At 40.5% G+C, this 16,638-nt stretch overlaps 1 protein-coding gene across 2 annotated transcripts in view; it reads left to right on the top strand.

Annotated features, from left to right (window-relative positions):
• Window positions 1-16,638, top strand: part of MXI1 (MAX interactor 1, dimerization protein) — a 101,359-nt gene that overhangs the window by 20,316 nt on the left and 64,405 nt on the right. Inside the window, exons 1-2 of one of the 2 annotated variants that reach the window (XM_064269337.1) lie at window positions 42-194; window positions 2,720-2,852. In XM_064269337.1, the coding sequence (XP_064125407.1) occupies window positions 122-194; window positions 2,720-2,852 (206 nt within the window). In that variant the 5' untranslated portion in view covers window positions 42-121. Of the gene's footprint in view, window positions 1-41; window positions 195-2,719; window positions 2,853-16,638 lie in introns of those variants that run through there. The other variant, XM_003409124.4, reaches the window with a different exon arrangement.

Here is a 16,638-nt window from a genome sequence, read left to right as displayed (position 1 = left end):
GACTGGCCCGCCCGCCAGCCGCACATGTCCCGGGGCGGTGCCGGACTGTAGCCGTCTGCGGCGCCTCCTGTCGGCGAGGGAAGGGGGCGCGGGGAGGCCCCGGCCACCACCTGCGGTGTCCATGGAGCGGGTGAGGATGATCAACGTGCAGCGCCTGCTGGAGGCGGCAGAGTTTTTGGAGCGCCGAGAGCGAGGTAACGGCTGAGCACTGCCGCCGCCGTCTATGCCCGCGGGCTCCTGTTTCACGCGGGTAGTGCGGTGCGGCGGGTGAGGGGAGTCGCGTGCGTGAGGGGAGGCGTGTGTGTGAGGGGAGGGGTGCGCGTGAGGGAGGTGCGTGTGTGAGGGGAGGTGCGTGTGTGGGGAAAGGCATGTGTGTGAGGGAAGGAGTGCGTGTGCGAGGAAAGGTCCGTGTGTGTGTGTGTGAGAGGAGGGGCAGGTATGTGTGAGGGGAGGTATGTGTGTGGGGGGGGAGATGCGTGTGTGAGGCCAGGGGTGCGCGCCTGTGAGTGAGGGGAGGCGCGCATGGGGGAGGCGCGCCCGTGAGGGAAGGAGTGCGCGCGTGAGGGAAGGAGTGCGTGTGCGAGGAAAGGTCCGTGTGTGTGTGTGTGTGTGGACGGGCAGGTATGTGTGAGGGGAGGTATGTGTGTGAGGGGGGAGATGCGTGTGTGAGGGAAGGGGTGCGCGCATGTGAGGGGAGGCGCGCGTGAGGGAAGGCGCGCGCGAGGGAAGGAGTGCGTGTGCGAGGGAAGGTCGGTGTGTGTGTGTGTGTATGTGTGTGTGTGAAGAGGGGCAGGTATGTGTGAGGGGAGGTATGTGTGTGAGGGGGGAGACGCGTATGTGAGGGCAGGGGTGCGCGCATGTGAGGGGAGGCGCGCGCGTGAGGGGAGGCGCGCGCGTGAGGCGAGGCGCGTGAGGCGAGGCGCGTGAGGCGTGGCGCATGTTTGTGAGGCGCCTGCGTGAGAGAAGAGGGGTGACACCTGTGTGAGGGAGGGGGGTGTATGAGGGTAGGGGTGCGTGTGTGTGAGCGGAGGCGTATGTGTGTGCGAGGGGAGTGCTGTGTGTGAGGAGCGGCGCATTTGTGAGGGGAGCTGCGTGTGTGATGGCAGCTGTGTGTGTGACGCAGCTGCATGTGTGGGGGAGATGCATGTGAGCGAGGGGAGGCAGATGTGTGAGCGGAGATGCGCTTGAATGATTGGAGATGCCTGTGAGTGAGAGGAGGGGTGCGTGTGTGAGGGCAGGATGCAAGTGTCCAGGGCAGGGGAGGGGCATGTATGTGTATGAGGGAAGGGGGGTGTATGAGGGGCATGTAAGTGTGTGAGGAGAGATGTGCTTGAGTGAGTGGAGATGCCTGTGAGAGGAGGGTGTGCATGTGAGGGGAGGTGTGTGTGTGAGAGGTGGTATGTATGAGGACAGTAGTATGCTTGTGTGAGCAGGGGTGCGAGTAAGTTTGAGAGGAGGTGTGTATGAGAGGATAGGCCTGTGAAGGGAGTCACGTGCATATGTGAGGAGGTACACATGAGTGTGAGGGGTGGATACGTGTGTGTTTGTGTGTGGAGGGTGAAGGGGCTGTTAAGTGTGTGAGGGGCAGGTGAGGGGAGCATGGGGAGGTTTGGGATCCTAGGAGAGAGGAAAAGGAGCCCTGATGGCACAGTGGTTAAACGCTCTGCTTCTAACAAAAAGATCTGCAGTTCCAACCCACCAGCTGCCCCATGGGAGAAAGATTTGGCAGTCTGCTTCTGTAAAAATTTACAGCCTTGGAAACCCTATGGGCCAGTTCTGCCCTGTCCTATAGGGTCGTTATGAGTTGGAATCAGCTTGAGGGCACACAACAGCAAAATACAGGAGAGGGGAAAGGAGGGATCATTGGAGAGAGGGTGAAGGCAGAGCTGGGGGAGGTGTGGAAAGAGAGAAGTAGAATGAGGGGAGCTGAACAGGAGGAGAAGGGAAGAGGGTATTGGAGATGAGGAGGTGAGTCTTAGCACTTAGGAGAAAGGAAAGAAAGAGAAGAAGGAAGGGGATGGGAGCTGGGCACAAGGGGTGAGGAGACAAGGCCAGATGAGAGTAGAGGAAGGAAATGCTTAGCTGAAGAGGAGGGAGGAGGAAGAAAAATTGTGGGCAAGGCTTATCTGAGTATCTGAAGTGTGATGAGATGGGATCCCTTTGGAGATGTAAAGAAATTGGGGTATGAAGAGCAAGAACTCTGGAAATTGGGGTGTCAGGAAAGAAAATGGTCCTCTAGAACTCCACTACCACTGCCATCGAGTTGCATAGTGAGGACTAAGTGATTGAATTATTTGAAGTACATGAAAATGTGGGGCTTAGAGAGACACCTTCAAGAATGGAGAGAGTTAAAGGGAAAGGCGGTTTTGAAGCAAGTGAAATCATTGAGGTGAATGGTAACTGGTCTCAGAAATTGGGGTGTTTCAGTCAAGGAAAATTCACGGAGGAAAGGATTTCTGAGAGGATGGAGAAATTACTTGGTTTAGAGGAGATATCAGTACACCTTCCAGGGGATGGATCGGGTCTGTATATAAAATGTCGTAGGATTGATGTCCAGGCAAGGGCTGAAATTTTTATCTTCCAGCCATAAAGAGTGGGAGAACTTCAGCTCTTTTCCTTCTACTTTTAACAACTCGTTATTGCAAGGACTTTGGATGTGTGGATCTTGAATTTGAATATATTCCTCTTAACAGATACTTTTTTCTTGCTATTTTTTTAGAGTGTGAACATGGCTATGCCTCAACGTTCCCCTCCATGCCAAGCCCCCGGCTGCAGCATTCAAAGCCCCCACGGAGGTTGAGCCGGGCACAGAAACATAGCACTGGGAGCAGCAACACCAGCACTGCCAACAGGTAGCACGCAGGGGAGGTTTAAAAGGAGGAGCTGCAGAGAAGGAGCACAAACAAAAGTGCCAGCCCTACTGAATTAAATTCTGCTTTAATGCCAAGTCTGGAGCAACAGTAAAGGAGCCACATGGGTTCCTTTACCACCATCCCTGGGGATTTGGTCCTAGGAATCATAACTTGACTTTGTATGGAATGGAAGGATAGAACCTGGGAAAACAATCATACACTTTCTTGCTGAAAATATTAACATGAGGAGGTCTATGACTGAGAGGACAGTAAGTTGAGAGAATTGGCAGCGTATGTCCATGCATACACCACATGCTAAAAGTAATCTTGGGCCAGCTTTCGTTGTTCTGTCCAAGTTTAGGATGATGTCTTAGTTACCTAGCGCTGCTATAACAGAAATACCACAAGTGGATGGCTTTAACAGAGTTTATTTTCTCCCAGTCTAGTAGGCTAGAAGTCCTAATTCAGGGTTTCAGCTCCAGGAGAAGGCTTTTTCTCTTTATCGACTCTGGAGGAAGGTCGTTCTTGTCAATCTTCCCCTGGATTAGGAGCTTGTCTGCACAGGAACCCTGAGTCCAAAGAACGTGCTATGCTCTTGGCACTGCTTTCTTGGTGGTATGAGATCCCCCACTCTCTGCTTGCTTTCTTTTCATGTCTTGGAAGATAAAAGGTGGTGCAGGCAGTGCCCCAGGGAAACTCCGTCTACATTGGATCAGGGATGTGACCTTAGTAAGGGTGTTACAATCCCACCCTAATCCTCTTTAACATAAAATTACAGTCACAAAATGGAGGACAACCACACAATACTGGGAATCATGGCCCAGCCAAATTGATACACACTTTTTTGGGAAGACAATTCAATCCATGACAAATGATCTAAGAAGTTTTTTTTTTTTTAAATATTATGGCTATTTATTTATTTTTAATTAATTTTTATCTTGCTTTAAGTGAAAGTTTACAAAGCACATCAGTCTCATACAAAAATTTACGTACACCTTGCTCTCCCTCTAATGAGATAGCATGGTACTTCCCTCCACTCTCTCTACTCTTGTCCATTTGGGTAGGTTAAGAAGAATTTTTAAAAACCGAAAATAGATCTGTTGGTATAAAGCAGAGTCAAAAGCTTTGTTAATGGAAAAAACATATTTGAGTAGGAAGTTAGTGAGCATGGTCTATTTGTTATTTAAGGAGGAAAGGAAAGAAAGACTATGCTGTGGAAGTTTTGCCTCAAAAATGATACACAAGATTGGATTGGAAAGAGCGGTCTTTAAAAAAAAAAAAAAAAGCCGTTTATCCTTCAAGAGTACAGATTCCTAGAAAATGCCTGCCTGGATTTACTCAGACATAGTTGACTTCCATTTTTGTAAGTTTTTGGTGGTGTCTGGCTGTCTCTTCAGTGTTTTTGTTCCAGGGATCCAGTAAGTTCCAAAGATTCATCTTAATACAAAGCTTTCAAAAGGTCTTACTTGAAAGTTCATCAGATCCTGCCTTTCTCATTGATAAGAGGAAAATTAAATGAGACTTTTGTTGTTTATTCCCAAAGCTTTGTCTAGACAATAATAAATATTCATTTTAGGTAGACAGAGCAATCTGCAGGTAACTAAGTTTGCTTGAAGGTTTTGGGGAGCTTCAGCCGAGTGGTTGAGGAGGGAGCAGAAGTAGGGGCTCTTTCTAATTGATGAAGAAAATTTGATGCACCTATAGATGACAGAGCTCATGTGCTTGGATATTCCTACTCTTCCCCTCTGACATCACTGAGGCCAGAATAGGGTTTGTTCCTCCCCCTTTCATTTATCTTAAAGCTGCACGTTTCTTTTTCTTCCTTAACTTTTTTCATTGAGATTATTCTGCATTTTTTTCTTGTAATGTTATTGTGATAAAATATATGTAACAAAAAGTTGGCTGTTTTAAGGGTACAATGCATTGATATTAATTACACTGACTGTGTTGTACGACCATCACTGCTATTTCCAGTTTTTCATCACCCCAAATGGAAACTCAGTACCTCTTAAGCAATAATTCCCTATTTCCCCTCCTTCCAGCCCTTACTAACCATCAATAAACTTGTGTCTCTATGCATTTGACTATTCTACGTATTTCATATAAGTAAGGTTATACACTATTTGTCTTTTTGTGTTTGATTTCTTTCGTTTAGCATAATGGTTTGAAGGTTCATCAGTGTCTTAGGATGTATCAGAACTTCATTTTTCTTGAGGGCTGAGTAATATTCCATTGTCTGTAAATATCACATTTTTGTTTATTCATTCATCTGTTGGTAGACATTTGTTTTTTTTCTATCTTTTGGCTATTGTGAATAATGCTGCCATTAACATCTAATGACCATGAGGCTTTGAGTCTCTGCCTTGAGATCTTTTGGGTATATACCTAGGAGTGGAATTGCTGGGTCATAGTGTAATTCTATGCTTAACTTTTAGAGGATCTGTCATCCACAAAGACAGTACCATTTTACAGTCCGACAAATATTAGGTGAGGGTTTCAGTTTTTCCACACCCTGTCTAACACTTGTTATTTCCCTTTTTTTTGATAATAGCCATCCTAATGGATGTAAAGTGGTATCTCACTGTCATTGATTTGCATTTGTCTAATCACCACTCATCTATTTGTCCTACTATGGATATTTGTGTGTTACTGAGATGCTGGAAGAATCTTCAAAGTAGAGTCAACCTTAATGATGGGGATAGAGTAAAGCTTTTGGGACCTTCATTTGCTGATGTGGCATGACTCAAAATGAGAAGAAACAGCTGCAAACATCCATTAATAAATCGGACTGTGGAATGTACGAAGTATGCACCTAAGAAAATTGGAAGTTGTCAAAAATGAAACAGAATGCTTGAAGATTGATACCCTGGGTACTAGTGAGCTGCAGTGGACTGGTATTGGCTATTTTGAATCAGATAATCATATGGTCTACTATGCAAGGAATGACAACTTGAAGTAGAATGGCATTGCATTCATTGTCAAAAAGAACATTTCAGGATGTCTTCTGAAGCACAATGCTGCCAGTGATAGGATAATATTGATACACCTACAAGGAAGACAGGTTAGTACAACTATTGCTCAAATTTATGTGCTGACACCAAAGATGAAGAAATAGGAGATTTTTACCAACTTTTGCACTCTGAAATTGATCTCAGATGCAGTCAACATGCATTGATAATTACCGGTGATTGGAATGTGAAAGTTGGAAACAAAGAAGGATTGATAGTTGGAAAATAATGGCCTTGGTGATAGAAATGACCCCAGAGATTGCATGATAGAATTTTGCAAGACCAATGACTTCTACATTGTAGATACCTTTTTTTCATCAACATAGATGGTGACTATACACACAGACCTCGCCAAATGAAATACACAGGAACCAAATCGGCTACATCTGTGGAAGGAGATGATAGAGAAGCTCAACATCATCAATCAGAACAAGACCAGGGGCTGACTGTGGACAGACCATCATTGTTTATATGCAATTTCAAGTTGAAGCTGAAGAAAATTAAAACATAAGTCTACAAGAGCCAAAATATAAACTTGAGTATCTCTCACCTGAATTTAGAGACCATCTTAAAAATAGATTTGATGCATTGAACATTAATTACTGAAGGCTAGACGCGTTGTGGGAAGACATCAAGGACATCATACGTGAAGAAAGCAAAAGATCGTTAAAAAGACAAAAATGAAAGAAAAGACCAAAATGGATGTCAGAAGAGACTCTGAAACTTGCTCTTGAACAGAAGATTTCAAATGGCATCTTGAGAAGTTAAGTATTATAATGAAATGTGCAAGGACTTGGAGTTAGAAAACCACAAGGGAAGAACACGCTGGGCATTTCTCAAGCTGGGAAGAAATGAGGAAAAAATTCGGGCCTGGAGTTGCAATATTGAAGGATTCTGTGGGCAAAAAATTGAATGATGCAGGAAGCATCAAAAAAGATGGAAGGAATACCCAGAAATCACTGTTTCAAAAAGAATTGGTCAATGTTCAGCTATTTCAGAAGGTAGCATATGATCAAGAACCGATGGTACTGAAGAAGTTCAAGCTGCACTGAAGGCGTTGGTGAAAAACAAGGCTCTAGGAATTGAGGGAATACCAGTTGAGATGTTTGAACAAACGGATGCAGCCTGGAGGCGTTCACTCATCTATGCCGAGAAATTTGGAAGACAGTTGCCTGGCCAACTGACTGGAAGAGATCCGTACTTGTGCCCATTCCAAAGAAAAGTGATCCAACAGGAAATTATCAAACAATGTTAATATCATACACAAGTAAGATTTTGCTGAAAATAATTCAAAAGCAGTTGCAGCACTGTGTTGACAGGAAACTGCCAGGAATTCAAGCCGAATTCAGAGGAGGACGTGGAAGGAGGGATATCATTGCTGATGTCAGATGGCTCTTGGGTGAAAACAGAATACTAGAAAGGTGTTTACTTGTGTTGTATTGATTATGAAAAGGCATTTGACTGTGTGGATCATAACAAATTATGGATACCATCGCCAAGAATGGGAATTCCAGAACCCTTAATTTTGCTCATGAGGAGCCTCTACATAGACCAAGAGGCAGTTGTTCGAACACAGCAAGGGGATGCCATGTGGTTTAAAATCAGGAAAGGTGTGCATCAGGGTTGTATCTTTTCACCATACTTACTCGATCTGTATGCTGAGCAAATAATCCAAGAAGCTGAGCTATATGAAGAAGAATGTGGCATCAGAATTGGAGAAGTCATTAACAACGTGCTTTATGCAAATAGCACAACCCTTCTTGCTGAAACAGTGTGGATTACACCTCAACATAAAGAAAATAAAAATCTTCACAACTGGACCAATAAGCAACATCATGATAAATGGAGAAAAGATTGAAATTGTTGAGGATTTCATTTTACTTGGATCCACAATCAATGCCCATGGAAGTGGTAGTCAAGAAATCAGATGATGTATTGCATCGGGCAGATCTGCTGCAAAAGATCTCTTTAAAGCGTTGAAAAGCAAAGATGTCACCTTTAGGACTAATGTCCACCTGACCCAAACCATAGAATTTTCAGTTGCCTTATATGCATATGAAAGCCGGACAGTGAATAAAGAAGACAGAAGAAGGATTGATGCGTTTGAATTATTGTGTTGGTGAAAATATTGAATATACGATGGACTGCTAGACGAACAAACAAATCTGTCTCGGAAAAAGTACAGCCAGAACGCCCCTTAGAAGTGAGGATGGCAAGACTTTGTCTTAGGTACTTTGGACGTGTTATCAGAAGGGACCAGTCCTGGAGAAGGACATCATACTTGGTAAAGTAGAACCAAAAAAAAACACCCCGTTGCTATCAAGCCAATTCCAACTCATAGTGACCCTATAGGACAGAGTAGAACTGCCCCATACGGTTTCCAAGGAGCGCTTGGTGGATTCGAACTTCTGACTTTTGGTTAGCAGCCATAGGTCTTAACCACTATGCCACCAGGGCTTCCAAGAAGGACAGTGAAAAAGAGGAAGACGCTCAACGAGATGGATTGACACAGTGGCTGCAACAACGGGCTTAGACGTAGCAACAGTTGTGAGGCTTGCACAGGACCTAGTAGAGTTTTGTTCTGTTGTACATAGGGTCATTATGAATGGAACCAACTCGATGGCACCTCACAACAACAGTCACTAATGATGTTGAGTGTCTTCTCACGTATTTATTGGCCATTTTTATGTTCTTTGAAGAAATGTCTATTCAAGCCCTTTGCCCATTTCTTACTCGGATTGTTTTTTTGTTGTTGAGTTGTAGGAGCTCTTTATATATTTTGGATATTAAACCATTATCAGATATATGATTTTCAAATATTTTCTCCCATTCTGTGGGTCGCGTCTTGACCTTCTTGATAAAGCCTTTTGATGCACAAATATTTTTAATTTTGACTTTTAATTTTTTGTTGTTGCTGTTGATTTTGGTATCACATTTTCTGTATTTTTAAACTTAATTACAAGAATAACTAGCCTTAAGCTTAGTATATGTATGTATTTGTATTTGAGTCTAGAGAGTCTGTTGTGGTATGGTATTTTTGAGATGAAAACATATAGTAAGATATGCAGTGTTTAAAAAATAAGTGTAAGTTTGCTTGCCCTTAAAATTTCTACTTAAGGTATGAGAAATTAAGACTTATTCAGGAATTTCTGTATCTTTCAATCAATTTGTAAGGTTTTTTTTTTTCCCCCCGAGTTCTTTTTTAAAAAACTTCAGAGACATAGAAAGAGTACCAGGTAGGAAACTAGGCCTGGGTTCTGTCATGCCACAAGTACACATTAAGTCTTTCCTGTTTTCCAGAAATCCTGTTTTCCTCTCTGTCCCTTGTTGCTCTCATTTGTAAATGAGATTATGGACTAAATCGTTAACCAAGGTACCTATGTTCCTTGAAATTCTGTGACTCTTATTTATTTACAGTTTTGGAGATCAATTACTATACTGTTACGTTCAGTATACCTTTCCATCATACAGATGTGGCATTTTTCTGAAAATTCAAGGATTATAGAGGCATAAATAAGACATGCATTTCTAGGCTTTACCAATTATATAATGGGCCATTAATACGGGAGTCTTCATCATCTGTTGACTTAGACTTTGCCCAGCTTAGAATTTTGACCAAGTGATGTTTTTTTTTCATGCTAGTGTTCCTGTTAGGATTCTACTATTGTGTGGGACCACAGTGTTAATTACTGTGTATTTTAGTGCAGCATGTTAGAAAATTTGTAAAACTACTAGTATGCCATACTGCTTTGATAGTTGTTGTGTGCCGTCGAGTCAATTTCCAACTCATAGCGACATTACAGAACAGAGTAGAACTGTTCCACGGGATTTCCTAGACTTTAATCTTCACGGAAGCAAATCACTAGTACCCAAGGGAAAGTATCTACGTGTACATTGGACCATGTAAGATTAAGGAAGGTAATTTTTCATGGAAACATAAGTAACAAGAAATAGATTTTACAATATGTTCTCTCAAAGGTTTACCTGTGTGAGGTTTAAGCAGGGGCTGTGGAAGAGAGCTAGTATGTTAAAGCAAAACACTGGAAATTATTTCTCCTTAGCCATTTATTTAAAATTCTGGTTCATGGAAATAGGGGCGCAGAAGATCAAATTCCAATGGTGGGGTACTTGGGAAAAAGCGTTGTTACCGTTCATAAGGGACATAGGCCTGTTAACTTTAAGCTTATTACTGCATTTTAAGAAGATTTTATTATATTGGTTACATAAAGGTGAAATTAAAAAGTTTTGTAGAAATTTCCATTTATTAGTCATTTGAAACAAGGAAAGGAATAGAATTGATGAGTGTATGTGTCTTATTTTTTCCTGATCAAAAAGTTAGCTGTGTATATGTTGCTGTTCGAACTATGCATCTTGAACGTTGAGATCTTGTATGTCGTAAAATGACATTTATTTCCCTGACATTGTAGCATCTTTATGGTATAATGTTGGCTAAGAGGTAACGGCTGCTAACCAGAAGGTCACCATTTCGAATCCACCAGGCACTCTTTAGAAACCCTATGGGGCAGTTCTACTCTGTCCTGAGTCGAAGTTGTCTTGACGGCAATGGGTTTTTAGTTTTATAATGCTCTCAGGTATAATATATTTGTGATATAAAATGTTATGTCATAAATTTATGCTGAAAGTTGACTCATGATATTATAATCTATTCTTCCTTTTTCCTAAGTCTTGAAATTTTGTTTTCACAAAAGTACAAAGGAGAGAAAACATACAATGTGACATTACAAGTATGTACCTTACAAATCCCAGTGATTTTATCATTTGGAAACCTTCTGACAACTGGAAAGAGGGACCTATAATACATATTTTTAAAATATGTGCTTGACTTTACAGTGGTCTTGGCCACAGCCTTCTGACACACTTCTGATGTCACTCATGCTAACATGTTACTACTATTAGAGACTTGGTCAGGAGAGCTATCTGGCTCTTTGAGGAGCATCAGATAAACTCAAATTTTTAACTTCTCTAATGTTTGATTTCACAACTGAAAAAAAAAATCTCAAGATCTGTCATCTTTAAAATGCTGCTAAATAAGCCGTACTTCAGTGTAATACTGATTTCCCCCTAAATATTTCTTCAATCTGCCTTTTCTTTATCTTCATTGCTACTCTCCTAGTCTAAGCTGCCACTGTCTCTCACCTGGACAAGTGTAGTAGCCTCCTAGCTAGTGTTTCTGCAACCACTCTTCTTTCAATATAAATAGTTTTTTTTTTTTCCTTTGGCTGGGCATAGTTTTTCCTTTATCTTTTGCCAAGTTATTTCTATCTAATAACTCTCTTCCTTCAGCTCATTTATAATTTCCTCAGAGAAGCTTTTCCTCATCTGCTGTAGTATGGTAGGTCAGGTCTTCGCATATCTTACGACTCTCTTACTTTTTTTTTCATCGTGTTTATCACAGTTTGTGTGAATACATTTATCTGATTGTTTGATAAGTTTGTGTCTTGTTCATTGGAGCATAAACTCCATGAGCCCATTGTTGAGGATGTTGGGTCAGTCCATCTTACTGAGGGTTTTCCTCGTTTTCATTGACCCTCTACTTTACCAAAGATGACACCCTTTTTTTAGCGATTGGTCTTTCCTGATGATGTGTTCAAAGTAAGCAAGATCAAGTCTCGCCATCCTTGCTTTTGAGGAGCATTTCAGTTGTATATCTTCTAAGACTGATTTGTTCATTTTTCTGGCAGTCCACAGTATATTCAGTATTCTTCGCCAGCATCACCATTCAAATGCGTCAATTCTTCTTTTGTACACAGTAGATATTTCTTAAAGAATGATAGATTTTCAGGCTCCAGGTAAACTATTCTAAATCAGAACTGAGTTCTTCTTTTTTGCTGAGTACCATATTGGACCCTGGAAGGAGAAATGATGGAAAAATAGGCACTGTCTGCTTTGGCACACTCTTTGGTTACTTTGTGTTCTAAGGGATGTTAATGATAATATATTTGGAAAGGAAAACAATATATAGTAGCTGAAGAATAAAAATAATTGGTTTATGCGTGAATTTCAAGTTGATGAATAATACGTTCTCTTTAGAATCTCAAAATTTCAGTACCACCTGCTAAGATTGAAGCCATTAAAGAACAAAACAACTTTTCCTACCGCTTATAAGACTTTAGTTAAACTTTTCTTAAACTACAGACTAAAGATGTTACAGTCTTATTTTAGAGGGAATGATTGTATTGTATTTTTCAGCTTTATATACTTTCTGGCCGTTAATGAATTTTTTTTTTTTGGGGTCAGGGAAAAGTGAATTCATTTTCTAGGTTAGTTATAGTAGAGAGGATTTTTTTTATACCCCTAGTGGAAGTTTTTTTTTTTTTTTCTTAGTGGAAGTAATTTGAGATTTGCTTCATGTTGTATTTTTATTCTTAAACATGTACCTTTTTGTTTGTAGAAGAATTGAGTGAAGAAGCCTTATTTTTTTATAAAATTTTCTTTCTACTTTTCTGTGTTTTTCAAATTTTCCGTTTTAAAAAGTGGTTTCTGGTTCTTTGTTCAGTAGAAAACTCTCAAAGTGTCAAGACCTAATGAAAATTAGTAGCAGTTAAACTTTTAATGATGCCAGTACCATTCTTTAGTGTTTTCCACAATTGAGTGATTGACACATCCTGTGTGATGTATTCTGTGATATTCTTTTGCCAATATCAAATTAAATGAAAAAATTTGGGGGAATTACTTGGGTGCCTCATGTTAAAGAAACTCAGATTTTCCATTAGTAAATGCTTCATTGAAGCCATAAGTTTGCTGTCTGTGGTTTCTTAAAGAGGAGACTTGCATAATCGTACCTTGTCAGTCAGTAGGACAGTTGCTTCTGTCACTATTTGATGAGAGACCTTTTGCCAGAATATTGAATATACAGTGTGGAAGAACACAGATCATAGAAAGGAAATTCAAGATTTTGTCTGGTACAGTTCTTTGCTTTATGAAGGTAAGATACTATCACTCATAGAGAAAGTACATGTAGCCTAGAGATGGTGAGTGAGTTGCCTAAGCCTTCTGGCTATAGGTGGTAGTTGACTTCAATATCAAGCTGAATTTTAAGCAGTATGTACATCATTCTGGAGCCCTGGTGGCGCAGGTGGCTAGGAGCTCAGCCACTAACCAAAAGGTCTGCAGTTTGAATCCACCAGCCACTGGTTGGAAACCCTATGGGGCAATTCTGTTCTGTCCTATAAGGTCTCTGTGAGTCTGGATCCACTCTACGGCAGTGGGTTTTGTTTTTTTTATACAGCATTCTGACCAGGTAGGATTACTGACTTGAAGAAAGCTTTCTCTTTTAGATTTCTCCTTAAAAATGAAACATTGCGTCCTTTTGGATACAGCATTTTTTTTTTTTTCCTTCCTTAAGCGGAGACAATTTTCCACATATTAATGTAATCAAACAAGTTAAATGGCATGGTTTGACAAATTGTTATTTCTAGATCCCATTTTTAGTCTGATTTTATAAGGCTGATGTAATTTAAGCTTGTATGTCTTTTGTTTTATTGTTTTTATTTTTTTCATTTGGCCTCCTACATTTTCAAATCCTGCTTAACTTTTATTTTTCTCAGTATGTATATATGTGTTTGTGTTTATATACACATGCTTATTGTCATCGAGTGGATTCTGACTCATGGTGACCCTATAGGACACAGTAGACCAGCCCTATACAGATTCCAAGGAATGGCTGGTAGATTCAAACTGCTGACCTTTTGGTTAGCAGCTGAGCTCTTAACCATCACACCACCAGGGCTCCTTATATGTGGATGCATACTATATTTCCATGCCCTTAGGGAGTTTACAGTCTAATGAAGGAGATATATGTTATTTTAAACTGTGACGAGCTTAAGGAAAAATAGGGAATCCTATGACATATATAGAAGCCGTAGTGGCGCAGTGGTTAAGAGCTCAGCTGCTAACCAAAAGGTTGGCAGTGTGAATCCACCAGTCACGCCTTGGAAACCCTGTGGGGCAGTTCTACTTTGTCCTATAGAGTCACTGTGAGTCGGAATCGACTCCACAGCAACGGTTTTTTTTGTTGTTGTTGTTGTTGTTACAAGGTATATAACAGAGGACTTGCTGAAGTTTGGTGGATGAGGGAAGGCTTTTCCAGGTTGAACCTCTTGCAATCTTGCTTTTACTTATGCTGAACATTTTTTCATGTTCATATTTATACCTCTGTGACATCATTTTTAATTGCTGCATGATTCTATTTTTTGTGTGTATCTGTGGGGTAAAGAATTTACCCAGAGTAATTTGGTCTTTGCCGTTGTTTACTAAGCAATAACTCTAAACCATTGGAATTTCCTGAGTTGATTGAGGTACTTTTGTTATCTAAGGCCTCCAGACCACACCTGAGGGTTTGTGCTAATGAGTGGGGGGTGACCTGGCCAGAAAGACCACTGCATGACCTGATACCAGCTGACCTAGGGGTGGGGGCATGATTCAATGAATCATGCCTATGCAATGAGGCCCCAATAAAAGATCCATTGGCTTCCTGGTTGTTGAAAGATACTGATGCATGGAAGAGGGTACAGCATCCCTTTTTGGGACATGGAAGCCTCACGCTGGGAATCCTCCCAGATTTTGCTGTATGTGTCTCTTCTTTTCATCCTTTTTCCTACAATAAAACCGTAGTCTAAGTATAGCACTTTCCATGAATTCTCCGAGTGGTTCTAGTGAATTATCAAACCCAAGGAGTAGTGGAAGCCAGCAAGTCAGAAGTGAGGGGCCCTGGGAATCCCTGAGCTTATGGTTGGCATCCCCGAATTTGATAGCCAGCAGATCAGAAATGAGGGGAGCCATGGGGGCTCCTGAATTTGTGGCTGGCATCTGAAGTCTTGGGGCTGACTTAGCCTGGAGGACTATGTCCTTTAACTTGTGAGCTCTGACCTAGTTCCAGTTGGTTAGGGTCAGAGGAAGAAGTGCTGCATGAGCACCTGGTGTCAGAATTGAGCCAGAAGGGTAGGGATTTTGATTTATATTGATGTATTTATTACTCACATAGTTGTTGTCAGAAAAAGTGGATTTGATTGATCCACATAGTATCATAATTTATTAAACCAATCCTCCATTGATGATATTTAGGTTATTTCCAGATTTTTTTTTTTCATTCCAACATGACGGCTATGAACATCTTTGTGGATTTGTTCACCTTTGTGGACAAGATACCTTTGTGCATTTGTCTACCTAGATCCTTTTTAGGATAAATGCGAAGAATTAGAATCGTTGGGTCAAAGGGTAGAATACATCTTCAGTAACATTAGTAGTACCTTGCATTTAATATACTGTTTTACTTGTGTACAAAGCCCTTGAACATGCATTATTACCTCATTTGAATTTCAAAAAAATTCCGTGAGGTAGAGGGGAATTATTTCCCCCATATTTTTGATGAGGAAACTGTGGACTAGGCTGCCAAGTAACTTCTACAGGTAGAAGTCGGAGAAGAGATAAATCTCAGCGCTTTGTTCCTCTGGCATCAGGAAGCAGCCTTTAGTAATAATTTACTTGAAAATTAAGACTCAGTGACTGTAACCTGAAATTTGTGTGTTAGTGCTTTCCTTTTCTGCTCTGCCGAATGCCTGAAACCGTGGTCTGCACCTGCTCCTTTTAATGCCTTCCACCAGTGCTCATCTTCACTCTGCTGCTTTCTTCCTTTTTCACTAGCTATTGAAACTGCTGTCTTGAAGGTAATTACTAATCAGATTTACTGAACTTATACTGTGTCTACAGAACTGTTGGCTATACATACTTCCTGGCCATATAGGAGCTTATGGTGTATCTGGAAAGATGTGATATACATATAGGAGAGTGGTAAATGATACAAGTCAATAAGATGTTATAGGCAGAGCAGTTATTGTGTCAGATGGAAAAAGCAAATTGTCTAACTTTATAGAAAAAGATTATAATGGGTTATTATAGAAAGGCTATATAGATTCGTAGTATGTACTTGTCCATTGATTAACTTCAACATGCATTCCAGGAGATAGAGGAATTCTATAATTTGGTGTATTAGAGCAAAATTCCTCATGTTCTAAGTAACTAATTTCTTAGAAAATATTTGATATAGTAGATAACTTTATTATTAATGTAACTGCATACATTTCAGGGAAATGTGTTACGGATTGTTTTTTGATATGCTTTATTTTCTAGAGCAGTTTTAGGTTTATAAAAAATAGGGCGGAGAATACAGAGAGTTCCCATGTATGCCTCCTTCCCTCACAGTTTCTCCTAATATTAACATCTGGCATTAGTGTGGTATATTTATTACAATTTATGAACCAATATCAACATATTATTACTGATTAAAGTTCATAGTTTACATTAGTGTCCACTCTTTGTGTTAATTTAGTTTTATGATTTGAGTAAAAAGGGTTTTTGGGTTACATTGTGGTATTTATTTCCTTACCATTGTTTATCAAGGGAAATATTTTTGGTAGTCTCTATAGGGTTGCTATGAGTCAAAATTGATGGCAGCGGGTTTGGTTTGGTTTTGGGTTTTGAAAATACGATGTAAACATTTTGGAGGCCAAATGACCAGAGCTTTAAAGCCATTTGAAATGCGCATTTCTAAATTATAGAAGGCCATACTTTTAGTCTTCAGTTATATATTTTGATTAAGTAACTGATTTTCCTGTATTTTCGGTTTAATTACACAGGGACAATTTAGGATTCTCTGGGTTTAAGAAACTGTAAAGAACCTTTTTTTAAATGTAATAAAAGAGACTAGAGAGTAAAGTGTAGTAAGTTTGTCTTGGTATTAGAAGAAATGTGAATTTTTA

The sequence above is a fragment of the Loxodonta africana genome, chromosome 16 (genome assembly GCF_030014295.1).
Source record: "Loxodonta africana isolate mLoxAfr1 chromosome 16, mLoxAfr1.hap2, whole genome shotgun sequence".
In the NCBI taxonomy this organism is placed as follows: domain Eukaryota; kingdom Metazoa; phylum Chordata; class Mammalia; order Proboscidea; family Elephantidae; genus Loxodonta; species Loxodonta africana.
Note: the sequence above shows the minus strand (reverse complement) of the source record. Positions and strands in the feature narration are given on the sequence as shown.